A 25,015-nucleotide genomic window follows, 5' to 3' on the forward strand; every position below is an offset into this window, starting at 1 on the left:
ACAGGCTGTTGTGAATTGGAGACGAGCGGCCCCACAATGCCAGGCGGGGGAGCCCCTTTCTCAGCTACGCTGCACAGCATCACCGCCTCGCCTCACTGAGAAAGACAGGGAGGAGAGCAATGCAAAGGGATGTAAGATGGCAGAGCTACAAATGCTATTAGAGGAGGAAATCCCTGCTGGTAAACGAGCGCTCGTGGAAAGCTACCAGAATCTCTCCCGCGTCGCGGAATACTGTGAAAACAATTATGTTCAGGTAAGAGGCGCTAACGGGCGGCACATTCGGCACAATTCATCGCCGATCGCCGTCGTGTTTGCGGTGCTTGTGTAGAAGTGAGTGAAAACCACAGAGGCAGGAAATGCTGGTCGTAGCGACAGGGATCCTCAAACCGCTAGCCGCTCGCGGTGGCCATTTCTCTCTCTCGACGTGTGGACCGAGCCTGTGGGTCGGCTGCGCGTCGTTCGGCTCTGATTCGGTGGGTGCGATCGGCCCGCTTCGCCCGGAGCTCCGCCGGCATTTCAAAGCCACAGTCGACGTGCTGAAAGCTGCTGGGGGCTTCTAGAGGGTGTGTCATTGTTAGGACACACTGCGCTACATGGAGCGTTAGCTCAAATATTGACGTGGAGGAAAATCACGCGTTCACATCACATAAGCGTGTGATATGGAAACGATCACTATTAATCTCTTTAACTAGACATTCCTTCTATAAGCACATATGTATATTTAACGCACGAAATCACGCAGGCACGAGGATTAGGAAGCTTCTCTAACATTTACTGACTCGCTTTAACGATAATTTCAGCCTCTGCAACGGGGTTAGAGCATTTATTTGCCTATTAGCTTATCCACTTATTAGTGGATGTCAATATTTAGGCCAAGTCCCCAAAGACTTTTATGGAGAATCACGGGTCATAAAAGACGCGATGCAGATGTGTGTGTGTGTGTGTGTGTGTGTGTGTGTGTGTGTGTGTGTGTGTGTGTGTGTGTGTGTGTGTGTGTGTGTGTGTGTACAGGACTGAAAACATGGCTCCAGTGCACATTTATGGATCATTTGCTTGTAATTAAATCCATGGTGTAGGTTCATAGCAGGTGTTTGCACACACACTGAATATTAAAACAGTGTGTGGAAATAGATGAATTATTAGTTTAAATTACGGTTTAAGTGTTGCCAGTGTGATTTCACCTGCCAGTGTGATTTCACCATAACATTTTATAATATTATAAGAGCCTAAATATTCCTTAAAATGTTCTTCGATTGTGGATTCACTGGCCAATATGCCTATATATCTGTATAAGTGCTGACAGATGGGCACCAAGCAGGAACCCCACCGTGCTGCAGCACGGTCACTCTTTTCGACTCTTTTCGACTGCGGTTCTGAGAAAAGCGCCCAAATACCACGTCGGATCACTTTATCCCGGTTGTCCTCAGGAATGCAATATAGGTTACGCTGCTTGAATGCACATGAACGAGAAACCGTTGAGCAGCCACCGCTCCGCGTTGCAGCATGCTTGTACCTTAATGTTCCTCTCAGAGACTGTGCTCGAACCTAATTTTATTTGAGGTCTCGTATCTCGCTCACTAGCCAATTTATCTGGAATCACGTTTCAAAGGAAGTGATTCTCTCATAGTGGTAAAGCTGTCTCCTGTTAACAGGGAGGAGAGCTCAGACTGCGTTGCTTCAGTCATGAAGCCAGGTACTGATGCATTATACACTTTTAAGGTGGTGGTTGGATTATTCTGTGGGCTATTAATGTCATGGAAGATGGATAGATAACTGCATTCATGACATATGTATGTTCATTCTGCACCTCTGCTTCCAAATGGTTCCAACCTTTCCCTGGTTTAGGATGCTGGCAACCTTGTCGTTTGATATTTACTCCATGTGTCACAAACAGTGATACTTTGTGAAATTTATACCAAGCCACAGCTAAAGGAAATGAAAACCACACAAGAGGCGTTGACAACAGACATGCTCAGATCTGATTTTGACACATAACTGATGTGTCCTTCACACCTTGACACATCGCACAGTTGGAAAATAAACAAATGTTAACGTTTGCAAAAGTCGGGTGCGAGACTAGTCAACATCATGGTGTATGATTTTGGCCTTTGCACCACATCAGCTGTAATATAGTAACTGTATAACCATAAATAATATTTAGGCCTAAAAGATCTTCGACTACAGATGATGTAAAAATTTTCTCTTCTTAATAATTTCCACCTCACTACAAAGAATGAAGTGTAAGGAAGCTTTGCCTGCTGTCATGCTTGAGACGCCAATTGTATGCATTAGCGCTGGATGTGGAACGCATGAAACATCCTTACCAGTTTCACATGTCGGCACATATTCTTGTCAAGTTTGTTTTACTCTGTTTGAAAACATCTCCTGTATGTAAAAAAAGGGCCCAAACCTTCAGGATTAACATTTTAGAAATGCTGTTTATTTATTGACACTATGCAGAGAAGCTCCGCTTCTATGTAAGTCCCCTTCAGAGAGGCTGGAGGAAAAATGAACACAGTTCCTTTTTTGTGGGACAAGGGATTTAAAATGAGCAGTTTGAACAACTCAGAAACTGTCACCTACAAAGTGACGAGAGGCAGGAAACCAGATGTCGGCTCGCTGAAGACCTTTGTGTACAAAAATAGCACCTCTCTGAATCAGAGCTTCTACTACTGAATAATGACATTTGCTTTTTTTGAGACACAGCTGCGCCTGAACGTCTCCTTACATCTGCAGGGTTTTTTATTTTCCAGCACGTAGTAATTGATCAAATTAGAAGGCTTGAGGGTTCTCTGTAGTGTGATGTCTACATGACCTGATGATCCCTATGACTGAACTGTGCTTCACTCGCGTGTTACATGATACAGTAACCCATCATCATATCACCTGGTGCAGTGTAATGGCCACAAATGACCTTATTTCATCACTCAAAGAAATCCTTATGAAACCTATATGGCAAAACAGGAGCAAATAGAAAAAGATGCACAGTTTGTAGTCATGTGACAAGGTCTATTGTTGCCTTTGGTTTTCTTCTCAGGATGGTTTTAACCCCCCCTCCCTTCTTGTAAGCGCTTGAATGACTCTGATTTGTGCAATCTGAATTTTCAATGTAGCATCAGTGCAGCTGGACCTGTCATTCGCCGGAGTCGCATCTTTGTGGCATGTAATGAAATAAGTCCACAAGTTGCAAGAGTTAGATTTATTCAGTTTTGTAAAATCTTATATAACATTGTCTCACAACTACGATAAAAAAAACATAAACTACTGCGGTATCGATTAGCCTGATTGAGAAAGAGAGCCAGTGGGATAACCTGTGCTGAATGCATTGGTCAGACCGATGGTCCCTGTTGCTGCTTTCTCCCTGTTTCTGTCCAAACTATAAATATGTCCGTTGGGTGCTGCTGCTATTTAAAGGTGTCCAGAAACAGATGAATTGTGCAGCACAGTAGAGATTTGGGATCCTAGGACACGTCTTAGCATTCCTGCTCGCTGGCCCGACTCCCACTGTGCACCTGTTCCGTGTCGTTCAGCTGGGCTGTCCGGAAGTTGCTGTTGTCCAATTTTTCAGCTGCTTTGCATTCCACAAAAGTCGTCCCCTCCAAGAATCCTAAACCTTTGCGTGAGAGGGTTGTGGTTTAAACACCCCCCCCCCCCCCCCCCCAACCCCCCCCCCCCCCCCCCCCCCCCCCCACCCCCCCACCACTGAGAATGAACGGGCCTGTGGTAAACTGCCCTCTGCTCACCCGACCGACAGGAGAACACTAACTCAAGCCTTATCTCCCCTCGCCTCCCTCTGCAGGCTTTTCACACGCACCTTCCTCCCGAGGTTCTGCTGCCTCTCATGTCTCTTCTCCTGTGCCTTCCCTCCCTCTCGCTGCCAGGCTCAAGACAAGAAGAAGGCGCTGGAGGAGACCAAGGCCTACACCACCCAGTCTCTAGCCAGCGTGGCCTACCAGATCAATGCCTTAGCCAACAATGTGCTGCAGCTACTGGACATCCAGGCCTCGCAGCTGCGCCGCATGGAATCGTCCATCAACCACATCTCTCAGGTACGGAACGTGCACATACTGTACATTATAGATGCACCCATTATGGCTAGTTTCAGTGCCAGCTTTTATGTACGTGTAGTGCACAGGGTTTGGATCAACTACTGCATTTCCTTAATCATGACACATTATTCTGTTTAATAACACTGAAGAGCAAAGTGACACATTATCTGACTAGAAAGATGGATGGACGGGATAATGGACTGTTATGGATGATGCTGGAGCTCCTCAGTCCCTCCTGCTTCAGCAGCAGTCCTCCACTTTTCGTAACTGGCTCATGCGACCATCCTCATCTGTCAGCCAGCACACGTCCCTGTCCCCTCCCTGTGTGCTTCATTAAGCCGGCCGGGGAGGAAGTGAAATCCTGACACCAGCACTCTCGCTGGTGAGCGTTTCAGCTCCCGCTTTAGTCCACAGGCTGCCTGATGGATGGATGGACACAGAACTAGCCGTCGTTTGAGCTTTAAGACATGAATGTTTTTTATGTGCACTCCTTTAATGCTTCCACACTAATGTGAACGCTTGACAGCCCATAGGTAGAGAAACTGTTGAGTCAGTGCGGTCGCTAGGAGACGGAGAGCATTTTTCTCCAAAGCTCCATTCGGACAGGATTAACAAAATAGGGGGAGGTGAGGGACACAGTGTTCACTGTAGTCTGTTGTGTTTTTTGAAGTTTCAAGTCTGGTCCAGAACGATGAGCTACATTACAAAAGACAAAGCCAGTATGCCATTCATGTTGACTTCCCCAGGGATGTCAGAGGAGGGATGCTTGACTGGTGTTTGTCTGTGTGCCTGAGTAAAGGACAGACAGGAACTATTAAAATACCAGAATCCAAAATAGCATGTAAACCTGCTACAGAGCATTTCATGAACATTAACTGGGACTTGACAACGTCTTGATGTTAGTATCTCTTCATGACTCTGCTTATCAGAACAGTGTTTTACTCCATGTTTTTATAAAGCCAGATTTCACACGCAGCTGCTAACTAATACAAGGACCAGCATTAGAAAAGAGCTCAGTGATCCACGTTTTGGATGCAGCTGGGAAATTTGACTGTAGTTATTACTGGGGAGGGTGTTACTGTTATACTGACATACGCAAATATTATTATTGTTCACAGCTGAGTTTCTTAGCAATAATAGCACAAGTGGAGGTAGAACCATTTATAGATACTGTAGCTCCATGATGGAGTCATTAGTAGCATCTGTATTTTTCTACTGATTAAGGCAAATTCAGAATTTAATGAAAGAGTAATTCAAGAAGACTATTAATATAGACTAAAAATTAAAGTGTATGAAGTTGGTGTCTCATTGGAGTTGGATACCGTAGTTATTATTACAACTGTGTTTTACATTGCAATACAGGAAACTGGTAGATTATTTATATATTTTTTTCATACATGTTGTTCTAACTAGGACAGGAAAAAAGCGCCACTCATTATATCATGTATATCATTATAGTGCTGCTGGTGGGTTTGTGACTACACAACCCCCATCCCACCCCCCGAGGCTGGGATTCATTATTCCAGTAGTGATGTGCTGTGTACAAGTTTTGGGTTTGCCAAGTATTTTCTTCTGGCTTCGCATGTGCAAATTGTCTTTAGCTAGAATGAGTTAAAATAGGATTAAAAAGAGAGAGTAGCCAAACATAGCTGCCAAGTCCGAGCCCCGTCTCAGGAGGATTTAAAAGCCCACTACAGAGCAGGCTGTCACAAAATTAGATAAGAAACGCTGCTGCTTCAGTGCGATGAAATTAAATCTGTGGCTTTTCATTTGTGTGTCAGTCATACCGAGTAGTTTTTGTGTATTATTATTATTATTATTATTATTATTATTATTATTATTATTATTATTATTATTATTATTATTATTATTATTATTATTATTATATAAAATATAAGTATTATATTATATTATTATTATATTATATATTATTATTAATAATAATAATAATAATAATAATAATAATAATAATAATAATATGCTATTCTGGACCAAGCTGAGCTACGTCCTCTTGATCGTATTGCCCCCCCGACCCTGTTTTACTTGGGTCCGTTTGCTCTCTCTCCAGGAACCCACAGTGACCCTCTTGTGCCCCCTTTGACTCAGTGACATCCATTTATTACATGCCTTTTGCTTATAACTCAGGGTGTTCTGAGGCCTTGTCACATTTATAATCTCTCCAGCCTGTTCTGCGTCTGTACCTGTGTGTCTTGAAGCATTCTACCAAAATACTGGAACCAGGTCAACTGGATGGAGCGCTGGCTCTGTTCTAAGCTCTGGACTCCATACGTTATCTCTACGGATGAGTCATACCATTCTACCATCGGCGAGGGAGAAAAAGCACAGTTCTGCTACTTTTCGTTCCTTCGGTAACCAATGAAGCTCAGAGCAGCATTTATGCACAGCTAACTTATAACATATCCAGTTGCCATTATTATTGAACCAGCTTAGGTTACAATAGACCACAGCAAACATGGGTACAGCTTGCTCCAGTGGACCTTCGAGCCTTGCCGTTACTGAAGCACAGATTTATTAGGCCGAAGCTGCTGTATACCAGATCTGCCACTTAACGCCACAGCTGTGCCATCTGCCTTTACAGACACCCTGCAGGAATCCCACAGACAGCCAGATGTTTATTAGGGTAAAGAGGAAGGAAAAGGAAAGAAAACCGGGCTTAAGACAGCACAGGCAGGGCAGATAAAGGCCTGTCGTCACAATTGGGTAACAGTTGTGTCTGTATGTGTCATAAAATCCTTTTGAGCAATCTGAAAGAGGAAATACTGATGAAGCTGACAGAGCTGCTGTCATCTGAATATGGTGGTTGCACTCTTGATTCAGTTAATACAGTATATATTTTTTGTTCCTCAATAAACAGACCGGATGAAGATTGTAAGAGCACGGGTTGCTTATCTTTCACTAACCCTGATGCGTCTGTTTTACCCAGGCGTCTCTGTCCTTCTGAGTTGTCTTTGGCTGTATTCTACACTCCACTTGTACTCGCCCATGAGTGGCAGGAAATAGGCGGGTCCCTTGTCTTACTTCCCAGATGAAGCTGGGCGTGTCACCTCAGTTTCCTTTCCTTAGAAAAGAGCCCATGTTCTTGTTTGCCTCACACACAGAGACCTTTGCACAGCAGGAACAAGCCGGGTCAGCATTACAGCTTTCAGATATTGAATCTCTTTTGTTGTTTTCTTTATGTCCAACGAGAGAGAGGCTGGCATAGCTGTGAAGCTGAGTGGTCGACTAGATGTCTCCAAGTGATGATTTTAGTTTCCTTATCTGCATCCCTCAGCACCACCATCCATGAATTGAAGTCCATGCAGAAATCTGCTGTGAGGGATGATGACTGCAACAGCAGAAGAAATGGGGGTCACTGGTATTTTCAGTAGGTCACAGAACAAGTGGGTTAGAGGACAGCTTCATTAAACCGGCCCCAGGGTGTAGGCCGGGGCATGAGAGTAGTGGGTCAGTAAGAGTTCAGAACGTTGAACTGAACCTTTGTTGAGGCTAGCATCTTAAATAATAAATGTTCTTAATGTAAAATGAACTGATGTTAATAGTAAACACTTTTAATGTGATATATAGGTAATATTATACTGATAAATATCTAAGGCCTCAGACAGAGCTGTGAAGGACCCCTTACATTTGTGTACACACTGTTAGTGGATTCCATAAACAAGTTACACTTCGTAGTAAAATATGGCGCGGTTGTGTTCTCTCACTCTCTCTACAGACGGTGGACATTCACAAAGAGAAGGTGGCTCGTCGGGAGATTGGCATCCTCACCACAAACAAGAACACGTCTCGCACCCACAAGATCATCGCCCCGGGCAACATGGAGCGCCCCGTGCGCTACATCCGAAAGCCCATTGACTACACGCTGCTGGACGACGTTGGACACGGTGTCAAAGTAAGGTTCTGGCTTCTTCTGCCAGATGTCTGTCGTTTAGCGTCATTAATATTAAAGCCCTCGCTTCTTGCAGGAGTGAAATCTGTGTGCTGACTGTCAAAGGCTTTTGTTCCAGCTTGGTAACAACTTCCTAAGCTGGAGGTTATTAGGCATGTGGGTGTTTGTGTGTGCGTAGAGGCCAGAGGCATCTCAGCCAAGTGTTACTCACACCCTCGAATCCCCATTGAATCATGGCAAAAATATTCTTTCAGCGCTTTTCCGGCTCGTTCTCATTCAGTTTGTTATTTCTCTCCACATGATCTGTCCATTCTGTCCTCTCCCCCTTGGCTTCTCTTTGCCACACACCAGTATCCTTTTGTCCTTTTGTACTGTATGTGTGCACTGATTGCTGGCGGGAAGAATTTCCTCAGCGTCTTTGAGTCTCCCTCCACTCCTAACTGCATCTGTTGTGACAGAGACCCGTATGCTTATTTTCGAACATCCACTGATTCAAATTCAGAAGCCCGCCGCTTCCTCTGAGAGCCGGCTCACACTGAGACGCGCTTGGCACCGATCGCCGCGCAAATGAATCATCATTCATGAACGCTGCACAGTAGAAATGGCTGAAGAGCAGCGTGGACGCCAGCTTTTCTAGACACACCTGCATAGAGAACACAAATCACTTACGAATATGCAATGAAGAGATCCGTCAATTTTTTTTAGTGTTAGTCAGTGCCATTATTTTCATAACTGTGTTTTAGCTCATCTCTTAATGACACATTGAAGACTCCCTGGCTGTGTAGTGACTGTATTTGCGTTTGTGTCCACAAATGCATGTGAATCTCATATTCTGTATGTTTCTGTCAGAACTCCCACACTAGTAGATCCTTCTGAATTATTTACAGGCCAAAGACTACATATTAATGCAGAGAGTGTCTTTCTGTATGTAGGTCTGTTTCAGTAGTTGTGCGTGGTGCGTTCAAGCTCTGTGGGAAATAGCAACACAGTAGCCCTCCATCCTCGCAGCCTGATCACAAGACACAGTTTTTCATCCTGAGAAGCAGGGCTCGAGTATGGAAAGGTCCCTTCATGCGTTTACAGGCGACGTCTTTCACCCCTGCCTCACCCCTCCTCCATAATAGCCCTTCATTATCGTTACTGCCGGTTACCGGGGTGACAGAGTTTGAGCAGGCGCTGTCCCTCGCTGCTGTTATTTATGACCTCACTGTGCTTTTACCGTCCTGAGTAACACATCTTAAACTACCAGCTCAGCCAGTGCTCATTATTTTTAGTGAGTAATAAGTGCTAATATTAGCATGTATCACAGTGCCGTAAGTCAGCCCCATTCTGAAAAAACCCAGACACACTTAGACAAATCTGGCAGACTTTAATTCTGTATGCTGTGTTCTGTATATAATCTGTGTTTAATACAGAAATTTGCACCTTTTTTTGTATTATTCAGTATTGACCAGTGTAGCAACACTGGCATCTTAGTGAGCTGCAATAATTGCACTTTAAGATCCAATTGGCATATGTATATTGGTTGTGCCATGTTCAGTGTTTCTAATGTCTTAGGTTTTTATTTTGTATGTGCTTTCAACAACATACGTATAAAAGGAAATATTAAAGTCCTAGTTACAGCTCTGGTTTTGACCCTCCACCCAATAAGCATGTGTTGTTTCTCTCTCCTCTTTTTCCTGCTTGCACTCAGTGGCTTAAGGCCAAGGTAAGAGGTGGTTGCCTTTCTGTTCTTCCTGTCATGTGCTAATCACATTTTTAAAGCCAGCATAGGGCTGTTCATGCAAACCGACAGCGGATGAACAGTTCACATGTAAAATTCATTAGGGGTTTATATATCACTGTTTTCATTTTGGTTCTTTTTTTTCAATTCAAAGTTCACGTTGCTGTAATGTGACAACAATCGGCGTCAGTAAAGGTTCTGATTAGTGTGTAACAGATACACAACATTCTATTTGATCTGCTAAATATTTACTTATATTTCACATACTCTTATTTTATTCACTTTCTGTACTTAGAGAGTTTGTTTGTGTGCCCTTTCCTCATATTTATGTCTTCATCTTCCATTTTGTGCGGTACAAAATCATGTCCAATGAATCTGAAGATGATCTGCTCAAGGTTTGCTTAGTCACACTCTTTTCAGACTGAACAGTCACTGGCAAGTTGAATGCTGGCGACAGCTTTGCAGAATGCACAAAAACAGTATTTGATGTGGTCTTTACCCCTCTAGCAACATGGGAACAACACAGCAGGGCGAGGTGGGACACTTTCCAGAACCACCCCACCGACACAGAAACCCCCGAGCCCCCCAATGGCTGGTCGTGGTACCCTGGGGTAAGACCTTCACTTTTGTTATGGGCTTAAATATCCTAAAACCGTGTCTGAGCATAGTCCCCTCAACAACCATGTTTCCTTACACCTCATAAGGATATTGAGATCGAATTCTCTTAATGAATAGGCGTAACACTCCCTACAAGACACTTGAGCCAGTGAAACCTCCGGTGGTGCCTAATGACTACATGACAAGCCCAGCGCGACTGGGTAGCCAGCACAGCCCTGCCCGCACAGCCTCACTCAACCAGAGGCCCAGGACACACAGGTAGCTCATGCCCCTCTTCGCATTCCTCACCTCAACATTTAATGTTGCAGAACCGTGTAGCACAGATGTACTGAAAAGTGGATCACACCTGCACAACCTCCCATCACAAAGCGTGTAAAAAAAGTGAGAATCAATCAGGAAACTGAAGAGGACAGATAAACAGGATTTCTATTAAGATGATTTTCTGAGCAGTTGAGTTACACATTACAGCCCTTTCATGCTCTGTTCAGTCAACACTGCATAATCAATTTATCATTTATTTAATATTTATTCATTATATTCTGCCTGAAGAGTGTGGGAATCCAAGCCTATACAAAAACCATTTACCAGCTTGCTGTCGTCACACTCAAGGGCATCACGTCTCTCTCGACTGATACACCAGGACAAATAATTTTTATTTGTCACAGAATATGTCAAAAGCAATAATAATAAATAATTACAACATAATTCAGTTGTAATGACATTTAGCTGCTAAAGTAGCATCAGATACACTTTGTGTTTCTTTCCTGGCCTGTTGTTTAGAACTAGACTTACAGTCGGTTTTGCATGTGATGCAACATAATTGTGTCCGTTGTGTTCAGTGTTACAGTCAGAGTCAGATCCAGGCAGATTCCAGATGGTGCTTATGGTGTTTTTGTAGCGACACGCTGGCAGATTCGCTGTTGCTGTTCACGTGCGTGTGCGACTGCGCCTGACAGCATGTCCCCACAGCTGCTCTGTGGAACACGCGGTGGGTGGATGCCAAGCGACCAGCGCTACCGTACGTTTGTCTCACGCGTCCTCTCTCTGCAGTGGCAGCAGCGGCGGTAGCGGTGGCAGGGAGAACAGCGGCAGCAGCAGCGTGGGGGTCCCTCTGGCTGTTCCCACACCCTCCCCTCCCAGTATGGGCCAAGGTGAGTGTCCACAGATGAGCACAGGGGACCTCACTGAGCCATACCTGCCACTGGAAACAAATCAATTTACTTTGTACTAGTATTTTAGTCTACATTTTAATTAATAATTATTAATACTACAAACGTTTTGGGACTAAAATCATTGTCCTTGCTCTTCCTGTAAGCGCCAGTATTTGGTGCTGGAGTGTAATGACAAAGTTGCTTCTCATTCTGCTCCTGATCCTTTTCCTCTCATTCAACATTATCACATTGACTCCAGTTGAACACGGATTAAACGCGGGCAGAGAATACTATGAATATTACATCAAGTGTTTTAGGAAATGAGGGGAATTAGCACAGCTGTCCCAAGAAGTGAGAAATGTGTTGAAGTTGAAGTGCTTTTTATCTCCATGGGCCAATAGTGTTGAATAAACTAAATGCAAGTACTTGTACTAAAGCAGCTCGATTTTTTTTTTTTTTTTTACTGTGCAGTATTAAAGCTACCGACACTCCGCTCAGCTCCAACAACTAAACCACTCTGTGTGTCTGTGTTCGTGTTTCTCCAGCAGTGGCGACGTCCTCTGCCTCGGTCCCCCAGGGGCCCGGCCTGGGGCCCATCCCAATGTCCCAGTTTGGCACAATCTCCCGCCAGATCTCCCGTCACAACTCCTCCTCCACCACCTCCTCGGCCTCCATGGTGTCGGCCACTGGCACGTACCGCCGCGCTCCCTCCGTCTCCTCCCAGCAGCCTCACATCAACGGGGGCCCAGCCTACTCGCAGAACTCAGGTAGCTCACCGCTTTATTTGATGTGTGGAGAGTTAATAGGCATCTACTCAAATGCTTAAACTAAATCTAAATAAAAATGGTCAGCACTCCCAAAGGATGGACAGAATACTAATTACACCTTCCCACCTTCACTGCTGGGCCAGTGTTTTATTATCGGGTATTATTATCGGCTGGCTGAAGGAAGGCTCTCACTCAGGAGAGACTGGTGGTGTTTCAGGGCAGAGAACACATTAATTGACGCTAGAAGAGGAAGAACCCAGGAGACGGACATATTTTCTGTAAGAAGAGTAGGATTCATTTCGACTCTGAGCTCTTCTCTCCTAATGGCTTCTCTCTCTGAGGACAAGTGTCAGCTTTGGCACAGAGCGCAAGAGGAAGAGGACACTGTCTGTCTCATCAGGAAGGAGTGAGACAGTGATGCAGCACCTTTTCAACCAGGGGCTTAAACTGGGGCTTTCTGTCATCGCTGTCAGTGGGGTTTAATCAAAGTGAAGGATCCGTTTGAGATGGCTGCAAGCGAGACCCATGTTTCACAGCATGAAAAGCTGGCTCTGATGCGTGAGGGAGCTCACTGGTCTCTCCGGGTGAAGCCGTGGATGGATGTGCGAGATCAGGGTTGAGTAGTATATAGAGTATAGTTATAGACGCCCTTCCATGAAGTTAGGTTCATGAGTCAGACCTGGCTGGCATGCGAATGACATCATCATGAGTGAAGACAATTGTTCTTTTTTTTTTTTTTTTTTATTGCAACCCTTTATTGTCACTGTAGTACTTTGACTAGAAGCAGAAAGTCTTCATGCTGCCTACAGCTTTTTCGCATCTAGCTTAAAATGGATGCTGATGAGGTGAGTTTGCAGACTGAGCCCGTCCTGAAAAATGCAGCACAGAGGAAGTGATTGGATTGGGCTGATTGGAGGTCTGCAGATGAGCTGCTCAGCGCTCTGTTCTGCTCACTCAAAGGCTTCTCTCTGCTCCACTTTTTGCCTTCTCTCCTTCACCATGTTTTTTGTTTTCTCTCTTTCTCACTCTGTTTCTCCTCCCTCGCTCTCTCTACTGCTCCTTCTGCTTCCCCTCGTGGGCATTGCCGCTTTAGTGTCTGTGGCTCCTCCGCCTCCTCCCATGGTCCAGCTGACCCCACAGATCCCCCTGACCGGCTTTGTAGCCCGAATGCAGGAGAGCAGTAAGTACTTTAACACAGACACAACATCGGTGCTGCAAGGCAAACTACTCCGTACACCTGCATACGGCTCTGGATTCAGCCTCCACACGCCGGCTCACATTCATCCTGCTCTGCGCCTTGCTACAGTCATTTCCCTGCACTATATGCGATGTCGAGCGGGGAGCTCGCGCCCCTCGGATGTCTGTTGCCATGGTGACGGTTCACTTGCTCTGTCTGCTGTGAAGAGAATATGTGACCTGATGCCGCGTCCTGATTCAGCACCCACCTGTCTGCAGAGATGATGTGTTGAGCTCTACAGATGTTAACATACTGTAGGAGTGTCAGGCTTCGCTGTGTGGCCAGGGGTAGACTCTAAGCTGGTATTAAACAAGACGGAGGCCTATAATAGTTTTTATGAAGAGGCTCTTCTCTATAGCTATTGTTAAAAAATGTAGCATTTTAGCTCTTAATTCTTAAATGGATTCAAAGTCAAACCAGAGTAAAAACTGTAAGCGGATTGGACCTGTTTGGGAAAAAAAAACATCCTTTGGTGTTTTATCTCCCATTTATTCTTTGTTTAATTTGAGAGCAGGCTTACTGTATGAATTGGTGAGATAAGAGGCTCAAAGGAGTAGAACTGTGACATTTGCACCGTCACGTCATCTTCAGCGCATCCCATTCATCTGGATGCAAACCGTTTACTCTCAGTGTGTGGCAGTTCGTTCTCAACCAGCAACGGTCACACAAACACAAAATAGCATACAATAACATAACATAACATTTCTTATGATGTTATGTTGATAACAAAACTTCTTGATCGGAGCAGGACCACAGGTGCCTCATCCTTCTGTCTACCTCCTTCAGTAACAGACAGCCCGGCTCCACCTCCTCCGCCTCCACCAGAGGACATGGGTGTGTTCGAGGAAGCCTCCCCCCCTCCTCCTCCGCCACCTGTGGACTATGAGGAAGAGGAAGCAGCAGTTGTTCACTACAGTGATCCCTATGCTGACGGAGACCCCCACTGGGCACCCAAGGCTTATTTAGAAAAAGGTTAGTGTTGGAGGGAAACCAGGCAAGTAGGGGGGTGTTTTTGTTTTTTCTCATTCAGTGACACTGAGATATTTCTTTTTTTTATTATTTTGCCAGTTGTGGCCATCTATGACTACTCCAAGGACAAGGAGGATGAGCTGTCCTTCATGGAAGGAGCCATCATCTACATAATCAAGAAGAACGATGACGGCTGGTTTGAAGGCGTCTGCAATGGCGTAACCGGACTTTTCCCAGGAAACTATGTGGAGTCCATCATGCACTATGCTGACTAAAAAACACAACCCCACCCAGAGGAGCTCTGCAGTTTTGAGCAGAGGTAAAAGCAGGAGCGTGTACAGACGTGTGCAGTGATAGCGGTTCAGAAGGCTCCCGTTTTCATTGAAGTGCCATGGTGGTGTTTGGAGAACGCTTTTCTGTTCGGGTGCCTGCACGGTTTGATTCTGTATTACACATTAAAGGAGAGTGCTGCCGCGTTGGACGGCCGGGTCTGTTTGTTTACACTGTGGACGAAGGAGGAGGAGGCGTTTCTTTTCGCCGCTTAGATACAATAAAAAATGACGTACAATAAGAATACTTCTAATAGGCATAATGTTAATTTCCAATAAAAGGATTTGACTAGACAGATGAGGCAGCACCTTTATCTGGCCGAGTCCTGCACAGACGCTTCTGCTGCTTCATTTGCACTGTAGACCAGCAGACCAACTCTTCCCTCCTTCCAAAAGCACCAATCCTATCTTATCCTATCTTGTCTCAGCTTGTCAGAAAAGGACAAATGAACATCAATAAGTGCTTTAGGACATTGCTGAATGTTCCGTACAGGTGTCCGAGTCACAAGATGTTTAAGAGGGAACGAGCAGCCGGGAGTTGTGTATGTACTGTGCGCTGCTGTTGGAAAAAGCTGAAGTGAGTGTAAAAAAAAAAAAGAAAAATACGAAACCTGTTTCGTCTTTCTGGTGAAGTTTCCTTCTGTTCTCTAACTTGTATATAAGCTGTAACATGAGAAGCTGCCAGTCCAGTACATCTGTCAGTTATTGTTTCACCTGTGAGTTTCCATCAGCGTCAGTGGAGTTGGTGCCGGAGACTGAAAAGGCTTTCGTTTGTTCGTGTTTACTTTTACTTGAACATTAACGTCAACCAACGCTCACAGTGCCGGTTGTCACGGCCACGTATGAACTTTTGTATTTCCACGCTCACGGAATCATTTTCATCTTGATTGTTCTTTTTTTGGCGATGCTGTCCAGCTACTGTAGCTCAGAGAGGTTCTGATCCGAGCTGATTCCCCCGTGCTGACATTTTGATCGTCCTGCTCCCTCTCCCTCCGGTTGCTGGTGTGGTGCTTTTACATCGGTGCTGAATAACCATAATCGCCACAACACAAATGACCTCACAAGAAGACTACTCTGCATAGAAATGTAACCGAGGGTTTTAGTCTCCTCTTTTATTCCAGAATGAACATCATGATTTTTGATTGTACTCTCCAATCACTTCTGCATTGTAGTGAATGTAGACAACTTAACAGCTAGAATCAGTCTGCTGCTTACATTTAAAAATGCTACTTACATTTTCTGTCTGGATGTTACAAAATATGAATGACAACTTCCTGGGGTCTTAAAAGCAGCACTGATATGAAAACCTGTACTACTTTTGCAACATAAGATGCCTGTTCCTATAAAGTGATGACTAGAACTCACTGTCACTGTAATGTTGATATCTCAGAATTTGAGATTTTGTGTTTGTAATGAGTCACATACATTGATGTACTTGGGAAGTGATGGACATTGAACATCAGCTTTTATTTTGAAATGGATCCAGTGGTAACAGCAGGAAAGCAGCCAAACATTACGATGAATGATTTGTCACTACATCCCATTCTCGATTGTATTTTTTTTCATTTATGAGGCAAATTTGTTTTGTGAAAAGGCTACTTTTTCTACCTAATCTCTGTCCAGCTTTGCATTGCCCGCGTCTCAGTGTCCGAGAATTATCCAGCAGTTTGTCTGTGAAGCATTTATTTATACTTTTTCATATGGAAATCATGAGACGATCACTGACGCGGAGAACTTTGTAGAGTTTACCACTGAACGTCTCGCATTTCAGGGCATCACAGGTCAGAGGCGCCTTTTCTTCAATGTGTGTTTTTCTTATACAGTGTGGAGTTAAAAAAAAAAAAAAAAGATCAGTAACTTAAATGTCCATGGGAACCGAATTCAATATTTGTCATCAGATCCCAGTTTGTACATAGGATGTGTTCATTGAAATTTATGTACAGACTTTTTGTAATAAACAGTCCACTGAAACTATGAACAGAACTGTGTGTTTTGAAGGCTAGGCTGCTTGATTTTATGTGTATAGTGCCTATTTATCCTATATACACAATAAAAATTCAGCATTCACTCAAAATAGCTTAGGCGAACCAAGTATAGCCTAGAGTTTTTACTTTATTATCTATCCAAAAAAATCGAATCCATGTCTTTGTTCTGAATGTCTGAGAATATACTGCGTCTAATAAAGCTGACCCTGTCACACAGACGGAGGTGGAGGTGTGACTTCTGCGTGTCCAGGAGGAGGAGGCGGGATAAAGTCAGGCGGTGGCTCGTATGGGTAGTTTCCAACATCTGGGTTTTTGGGTGGAGACGTGTGGAGGACTGGGCACATCCGGCCGCTGGCCGCTTCTGTAAAGGCGATTAGTGCGTAAATAGCTGGGTTTAGGTTTTGAACGCATCATTTGACCCTGTGAGCCGCTCTAAGCGTGTGCACCGACCTTTGTGCGCAGCGGACGTGCAGGTGCGCAGCGTGGACGCTCGCTTCACGGCTGCCTCGTAGCTGCGATACAACACGGCCCCGTACTGGACACACAGGCGGAGGACACGTGAACATCACAGACTTACTTACATTTCAGCGTGCTGTTGGCCGAATCTAACCTTGGCTATTCTGATGGAGTTGACCCACAGCGACAGCGTGTGCTCGTCCTCGCAGCACAGGAATTTGACGTAGTGCGACTCTTTCTGGATGCAGGGATGCTGGGAAGTGACGCAGGCTGTGGCGTTAGCGTTAATACGCTGTGTCGCGTCTCACCAGTAGAGGGCGCTCCACACTAAGCTACTGTCTGCGTGAACTACCACAGCACCCAAAAAGAGCTGCTATCGCTGGAATGCGGTTTGTGGTCTTTAAATGATTTTAATTAGACCTAATTTAGGAAAGGCTGTGACTACAAACTGCCTAGTTATGTTTATTTGCTGTTCTATCCTCTGTTTTAAATTATTATTCTCATGCCACCAGGAAAAAATCCACATTAAACTTCCACTTTCGTTGTTTTTCAATGCCTAGAAGGAGATTCCCTATTTCATTGACTCCCACTTCCATTTACCATCAATCACCGTCATTACCATCAGCCAATAATGATCCCGCCCACTTTCCTCCAGCCAATCAGCTCACTAAGTTCATACTTGGCCACAGCCACCCGGTTCCTGTGTTCGCTCAACGAATAAGCTTATAGGACAAATATGGCTCCCTCTTTATTGATAACGTTACATATGAAACACTTTTGCTTACCTTCAACACAAAGCAGAAGTTGGTGGGAGCTCTGTATTTCTGTTTGTAGTCGTGGGTGGTGTAGACATTAACTTTTTCAAAACGGGCGAAGCAGACCAAATCACTGGAGGACTGGAGCAGAGAGATGCGTCCTATAATTACGCTGTCACTGATAGAAATGTGAAACATGTGCAGTTAAACTGTTCGGGCATGACAGAAAAATAAAACCGTACATTGAGAAGAAGCTGCTGCCATACAAGTCTTCCTTTATGTTTGACGATGGTCAAGAAGACAAGTTTATGTGAGGATACAAGTCTTTGATCAGATCCTGACCTTGTTTCTCCAGCTTTGCTTTCTGCTTATACTGTCACCGTACCGTAGTTCTTCATACACTCCCCTCCTAATGTGCTGATCGCAGCCTTTCAGGTTGTTTTGGTCTTCAGGTGATTGTGACTTAACCTGACTGCTCCGGTGCATTGGAAGGGTAGTGTATGTGACCTACAGCACCTGTTGGTGTGTGTATGATCCCAGAGTCTCCTCTCATTCATTTGTGTGCATGTCATCTGATTTGTGATGCTCACCGTGACTCGGATTTGCACATCTGTCTCTTATATTTCTCCCTCTTGGATGAGCACTGGCTTTGTTTTCATGCTCTGACTGTGACATGTGAGAACCTTATTCACAAAGATAAACATTTATTTTTGTAGACATAATGAGATTACACATTAAGTCTACTTAATAATAGTGTTTTCGCTTTAGCTCTCCAGCTAATTCTGGTTCTAGGTCGAAACCATCGAGCTGTGGTTGTTTTTTTTATCTCTGTCTGTTGTGTGTGGCTCAGGAAACCTTAACCTCGTCCCTCGTTGATGTCAGTTTACCAGAACTCTGCACAGTGAGCTAAAGCTTTCTAAATGCTCAAATTAAACATGATGCATTAAAGTGACTTGTGGCTTTGTCGTACCTTTGTTTTCCCTTTAGGTACAAAATAGATGCCTGAGGCCCTGAGCACAAAGTAGCGAGGTTTCCAAACCCTCTTCCCATCTTCCTTCAGGTGCAACGTGCCCTCGAGATCAGGCACAATCAGAGCAGACCCTCCAAAATTCTCCTACACGAAACAATCCAGAACCAAACTGAGAGGCTGACAGCTTGGAAGATTCACACCACCTATTGAGTCCGGATCTCACCTTGATTAAAAGTTGTTTAGCTTCTTCATTAATTGTTTTCACACCTGTCTTCTTTTTCTTCCACATGTAAAATAACTTCAAGCGGAGATAAGCACGGCTCAGATTAGCGAGTTTAGTTTTAGCCCACGTGGTCAAACGCTCCCTTGTCTCTTCTCACCTGTGGGTCAGTGAACATCACATACTTCTGAGGTCGTTGCACGAAGTAGAGCTTGTTCTGACTGTAGCGGGTCCACACAGACAGTGGCTCCACTAAACCTTCGTGGTCTTCAAAACATCTTTCTGGGAAGAAAAGCCAGATAAATAACAGAGTCTCTGACGGTGGGCATCAGTCGCCCCCTGTGGTCGTTCATGTGCTTCTGAACGTGTGCTGGCATCCAGTAACGTGCAGGCTCTCACCGATCTGAAGCTCGGGGTTGGTTTCACACAGGCTCCAGTCGATGCTGCGGTCGCAGTGCGTCTTCTCAAACAGCTCGCTCAGGACCTCTCGCACCGCCTGTCTCTCATCCACCATAAGGGTCTTGGAGCTGCCGTCGCCCATCAGCACCTTCACAATCAGCTGGATGAGGCAGAGGGAGCAGTTAGCTCTGTGCTACAGTAACGATTTAGAACCTGCTCTTACCTTTCGAACTTTAGCTTCTTTCAGCTTCTCCAAAGCTAGTTTGATTTTTTCTGCCTTTGTCTGGGGCTCCTTCTGCAACGGTCAGTCATAAAGGTTAACATTCATTTTTTATGTCCAAGAACTTGTGTTTACAGTTTTTCTCGATTGCTTGTAACCACAAATCCATAACATCTCACCAAATTCTCCAAACCCCCAAACTCCAAACCTTTTTTTAGGTCAAAATGAATCTTTGCTTCATTTCATTTCACCTTTGGAGCAAAACCATTCCTTCAATAAACAACAATAAATACAAGCCATTAAAATACAAACACTACAACAGAGTCTAACGCACTGGTCTGTCAGTCTCTCCATCTGTGAACCTTGTCACATGAACCCAAAAGGCTCACATTATTATTCGTTCACGTATTACACACCACAACTTTCGGAAAAACAAGAAAATCTTCTGCCTCAGCGTAGTAGTAGTAACAGACTACAGTATATGAGCCGTAGCCAGGCAGCGGGGGAAGAACATCTTGGCAGCTTCTTCCGTGGCTCAAAGGAGGTTCTACCACCATGACGCACAAGAGAAGCTGACATTATCCCAAGCAACAACGTGGTGAGTGTCTGCACTCTATTGCTACTGTGCAGAACGGCCTCACTGTAAGGACACCGACCACTTCTCCTCCCTGAAGGCTCTGACGGTGAAGCCGCTCAGATGTGGCTGCACTCGTTGCCCCGGCCTTGCTCAGTCACAGTGGACAAGGACATGGTGGACAAGACAGTGGCTTCAATTTTATCTGAGACTGCCTGTCTCTCTGTCCTTCCTCGTTCTCTTCCTCCTCCTCCTCTTCGACTTATTCTTTCATTTCTTAGTGAATTCTCAACTCAATGACCGATTCGGGCCCTTTTGCTGAGGAATCAGATTGACCTGTATTAAATTTTGACCTGTAGTGTTGTCAGTGTGGCAGCTTTTTGCTATTCGAGCTCCAGCTGTGGTGAGTGAAGATCTTTGAATACCAGTGTTTTGTAACTGAGCACAGAAAGACCTGAGAAATGCTTTACTTTAGTTACTGTACCATAATGGAAAAAGGCCTGGTTATAGTGTTTTAGCAATCGAGGAAAACTGACAATAGTGGTTGGATTACCGTCTGCAGCTCAGACAAGTCACTGTTTGGTGCCTGAGTCATGGCGGCTGCTGAACTTTGCTTATCTGGAAGACTGTTCTGTTGATAAGCCGAGAAATCTTGAACTGTTGCTTTCGATCGAAGGTCGGCCACCAGAGCATCCAGGTCAGTGTCCTCCAGCTGATTGAGGGACTCTGTGAGGCCACATACAGGAGATGTGGGTGGAAATGAAGGTAATGGAATTCATGATAACTACAACAACAACAACAACAACAACAACAATCTATGCTAATGCCCTAACAATTTCCTTTCTTCTTCACTACGTCCCCGCTTGGTTGATCAGCACTCACCGTTCAGGTCTGTGAAGCCGATGGTTAGCGTGCTCTCTTGGATCGAGGCAGGGTCCAGGTCCGGTGGGTCAGCTCCAGGCGTCAGACTCTGTGGGGAAGCAGAGACGTTAATAACTTGCTGTGCTGCCTGAATAAATGACATAGCGTAACAGAAGCTTGCGTTTCCGATGGAAGCTCCACTTCATATTTTCAAATAAAGGAGAATCAAAGCCGCCTTTGAACTGCTCTGAACTCGTGTCTAATTACGTTACACTGGCCTGCTATTTATCAGCGACATTGTTCCCCGCTGCTTGACGCCGCTTTGCTTTAAAGCTGCACCACTGATGGAGAACACATTGCCTTCAGCACGTGAAACCATAGATCATGTACGCTCATTAGAAAAACGAATTTGTAAAAGTGATATGTTCCAGCGGGTCTATGAGTTAAACCCTGATCCGAGTAAAATGAGCCCTTTTGCGATTTGAACACCACGAAGGACGAGTGCTGTTCTTACAACTGCAATACATTAATGGTTAACACAAGTCTCAGTGGGAGCAGGCTCCCTTATTATTAACAAGCCGGGCGTGCGGCCAGTTTGTACACAGCGATGCCTCCCGGGCCCGGTGAATGTATGAAAACACATGTCATCAGGCTAAAGCTGCTGCTTCCATGACACCTCCAAGCTGCTTAAGTCAGGAATGAAGAGCAGCCCCCAATGTCCTCTGGCTCCGAGGACAGATAATGGACCCAATCAGGGCAATAAGTGGAATTACTTCAATTCTTTTGTTTGTGGGCCGCCAAGAGGATCAGGGTTTGATCAAAAAGCTCTTCTTGCTCTGGGTGGTGTTTGTCACTGGGAAGCCTTTCCAGGAGGACGCCTGCCAAAGCGACATACAGTATAGAGGCTGTTGTCTGCTCCAGCTGATGTAATGTTCGAGCTGGATCCCGTTTAGTTACGCAGACAGATCAGGAGTGGACATTAATGACTTGGGCTTCGGGCTGAGGTTGCATCAGTTGGATGCGCACCATGTTTTGCTTGGCGAGTTAAGCCAACGTGATGAGCAGCTTATGGTCGCTTAAGGGGAAACTTCAGCGGTCGCCCCACGGCCCAACCCAAATGAGTTCAGACGTCTGCTTCATCTCACACTGTTTTTTTTTCTGATGCTCAGTTTCAAACCAACGGCTGCCATGGTTAATCGAGCCACGTTCAGACTGGCTCGGTGGCACGTCACCTCATCTGGACAGTATAAACCAAAGATATTTGATAGCGCGTGGTTTTTGTGTTTCTCACAAACTATAGACTGAAATAAACCATTAAACAGATCCACAAAATGTTACTCACAAACCATCCAAAATAGGATCTATTCCAACCAGTCCAGTTGACAGTAGTAGACTCCAGACTCACCTGAGAGAGATGGTCCATCTCACCCAGCAGGTGACTGAACATAGCATCTATATCATCCATCTAGAGAAACAAAGCAGAGGCATCAGTGATTGCTAAAGGGATTCATTTCATTTCCGTTTGTTACAGCGTGAGCTGAAAAGCTGGAAAATAGAGCCTTCTGGAAACACAGCCCAACATTTACATCTCGTGGCATGAAGAAACAAGCTCTCGTGGACACACGTCCGCGCGTATACACAGTTTGGACGAAACTGTCATAAACAGCATGCAGGGCTCCAGCCTCATCAGCCCGCAGAGAACCCAGATGTGACGTGTGAATGCAGAGTCATCCGCGTGAAAATGCAGAGCGACAGCGAGGCTGGTTTATCTCTGGTCGCATGACTTGCTTTCTATAAACTGGTGTTAAAACCAGAGATAATTCAGGTTCCCTTGAATAGTGATTGGCTGCGAGAAAGCACAGTCACGGCCCAAAGAAAGCTCGCTATGAACTGAAGCGCAAACTTTCCATCCCAAAATTAGCAGACATTTTCTCATGTTCATTGATAATTCCGATAAAAAGAACTCATGTAGATCAGAGAATTTCATCAAGGTGTTATGGAATTTTCCCCACTCTCTCCACTCTCATGACAAACACATAATGGATGTGGAGCAGCTCTGGGTGGCAGGACTGGCTGTGATGTCCTGGTCCTTATTGCAGACACAGACGCAGATGCGGAGGCAGGATTCTGCTCAGACCCACAAATGCTAATTTTGTCTGGTCTCTCAGAGGTAAACGAGCACAGCAAGGTCACAGGTCAGAAAAGCCAGAAAATGAGCTGCAGAGGCACTAAAACGGCCTCTACAGCCAGAGAGTAATAATGTACTATTAGATGGCTAATAAGCATCCTAGTAATGGAACACAGAGTGAAAGTATAGCTGAGCAGAACTGGCTGCATTTGAAAAATTTTATACATGAAAGCTGCAGCTGGACACATTCGAAGTTCGTCCTGTCTATTTGGGAGACTGCAGACGTGAGACGTTTCTGAATTCAGAGCCTCAGCGGTGTTTTTTTGGATCTGCGTGAATCTTAACTACACCTACTGTAATATGCGTTAAAAGGGGAATAGAGGCGTGTTTGGTTCTTGACTGAGTATTGTTTCCATATGAAAGTGAGAGTTTCACATTAAAAAAAGTGAACTTTACCTTTGTGGCCCCTCCGGACTTCTGCCTCACACATGTGAAGGTCAATGCAAATTTCTGATTCTTTACCTCCTGCAAAACAAAAACATAGGTGAATCTATTTCCACTAATATTTACTTGTCAGTGACTCTGTGTTGCATGGAAGCAGCCCCCTTCGTGTACAGTATAAGCTCTCTCTGCTGCTGCTGCTGTGGTCTCATCCTTCAACGAAACGAGGAGCCAGCAGACAGACGCACGGACAGGCGTGCAGGCGAAGGAGCCAGAGCCTGAGCACAGAGCACGATTTATTGTGGAATCAAAAAGAATCGCCTGCTCACAGCAACACAACATGTTTGCTCCTTTGTTGTGGTCAGGAGATTCTTACTGTTTTCTAATTAGTTGCACAACCCTCTGGCTGCAGTGACAGGACATGTGTTAGTCCTAAACAAAGCTGATCTGACCGTTGAAGTATTTAACTCTTAAAGAGACAGTCGCCAAGATATGATCTGCTTATTTGCATTTATGAATTAGCTACAATGGACATTTTGATCTCTTATCAATGCATTTTTAAGGTTTTCAACCCTCTTACCTTGTCTGTCTCTGACGCATGGGGGCATCTGGAGGTGTGCCTAAATGTCAAAGTGAGCGTGGGTCAGTTTGTAGATAACTGCTGGTGCACGTGACTGAGCTCACGCTGCCTCTGCAGATAGTGGTTGAACTTCCTGCGAAATCAGGAGGAAGTGCGTTTAAGAGTTTTGGTCAACGCTGAGCGAACGTATGCGGCTCTCTGCCGCAGCTGTTCACAGAGCTTTTGTATTCTTCTCTTCATATGCTACTGTTGGTTTACAAAGCATTGACTGGTTTACCGTCAAATCAATATCTGATCTGCTGCCGCAGTCTAGGCTCGGCCACGTCTGCTTATTATCAAGACAAAACATTTACAAGCAGCGTTGGGTTTCTGGGCTGCGCACACGTGGAAAAACTAGCAATTTTATTTGTTTGTTTGCTTTGGAGGAAGAGTTGGACGACCTGAGAGACGGGTGGACGGCTCCCAACGTTTCTACGTGTCTTTTCGTGCTGCCTTGTTTTTCTTTCACGTCCTGCCTTTTATAAAGCACTTCGCCTTAATGAGGTCTAATCAATCAACTTAATTGGAAACACCAGGATGTAGTTCAGTAGGCTCAAACTATATTTGTACTGGCATAAACTTTAACATTAACTAATAACAGAAATCTGCTGGTGTCAAAACGGACTGTGCAGAGATA

At 44.9% G+C, this 25,015-nt stretch overlaps 2 protein-coding genes across 11 annotated transcripts; one reads left to right on the forward strand and one right to left on the reverse strand.

Annotated features, from left to right (window-relative positions):
• Positions 1-16,733, forward strand: LOC114844100 (abl interactor 1-like). Of its 7 annotated transcripts, none has more exons than XM_029131193.3 (11): positions 1-253; positions 3,882-4,049; positions 7,783-7,959; positions 9,650-9,664; positions 10,187-10,290; positions 10,415-10,555; positions 11,348-11,448; positions 11,994-12,215; positions 13,309-13,395; positions 14,239-14,424; positions 14,521-16,733. In XM_029131193.3, the coding sequence occupies exons 1-11, from the start codon at positions 137-139 to the stop codon at positions 14,694-14,696; spliced, it is 1,494 nt and encodes a 497-aa protein (XP_028987026.1). In that variant the 5' UTR covers positions 1-136; the 3' UTR covers positions 14,697-16,733. The 7 variants fall into 7 exon arrangements, with proteins under 7 accessions (XP_028987026.1, XP_028987017.1, XP_028987023.1 ...); XM_029131184.3 differs by having other exon boundaries at positions 2-253; positions 11,997-12,215; XM_029131190.3 differs by lacking the exon at positions 10,415-10,555 and having other exon boundaries at positions 2-253.
• LOC114844101 (amyloid beta A4 precursor protein-binding family B member 1-interacting protein-like) lies at positions 16,183-24,478 on the reverse strand. Of its 4 annotated transcripts, XM_055503657.1 has the most exons (15): positions 24,340-24,382; positions 23,934-24,037; positions 23,775-23,843; positions 22,596-22,655; positions 21,212-21,299; positions 20,883-21,055; positions 19,759-19,830; positions 19,536-19,695; positions 19,297-19,418; positions 19,140-19,214; positions 18,917-19,060; positions 17,977-18,087; positions 17,346-17,444; positions 17,186-17,270; positions 16,183-17,096 (listed from the first exon to the last, which is right to left on the reverse strand). In XM_055503657.1, exons 1-15 carry the CDS (start codon positions 24,365-24,367, stop codon positions 16,945-16,947), a joined length of 1,542 nt encoding a protein of 513 aa, XP_055359632.1. In that variant the 5' UTR covers positions 24,368-24,382; the 3' UTR covers positions 16,183-16,944. The 4 variants fall into 4 exon arrangements, with proteins under 4 accessions (XP_055359632.1, XP_028987027.1, XP_055359633.1 ...); XM_029131194.3 differs by lacking the exon at positions 23,934-24,037 and having other exon boundaries at positions 24,340-24,478; XM_055503658.1 differs by lacking the exon at positions 17,346-17,444 and having other exon boundaries at positions 24,340-24,426.
• Between the last annotated feature and the right edge of the window lie 537 nt (positions 24,479-25,015).

Source organism: Betta splendens, chromosome 17, assembly GCF_900634795.4.
Source record: "Betta splendens chromosome 17, fBetSpl5.4, whole genome shotgun sequence".
Taxonomy (NCBI): Eukaryota; Metazoa; Chordata; class Actinopteri; order Anabantiformes; family Osphronemidae; genus Betta; species Betta splendens.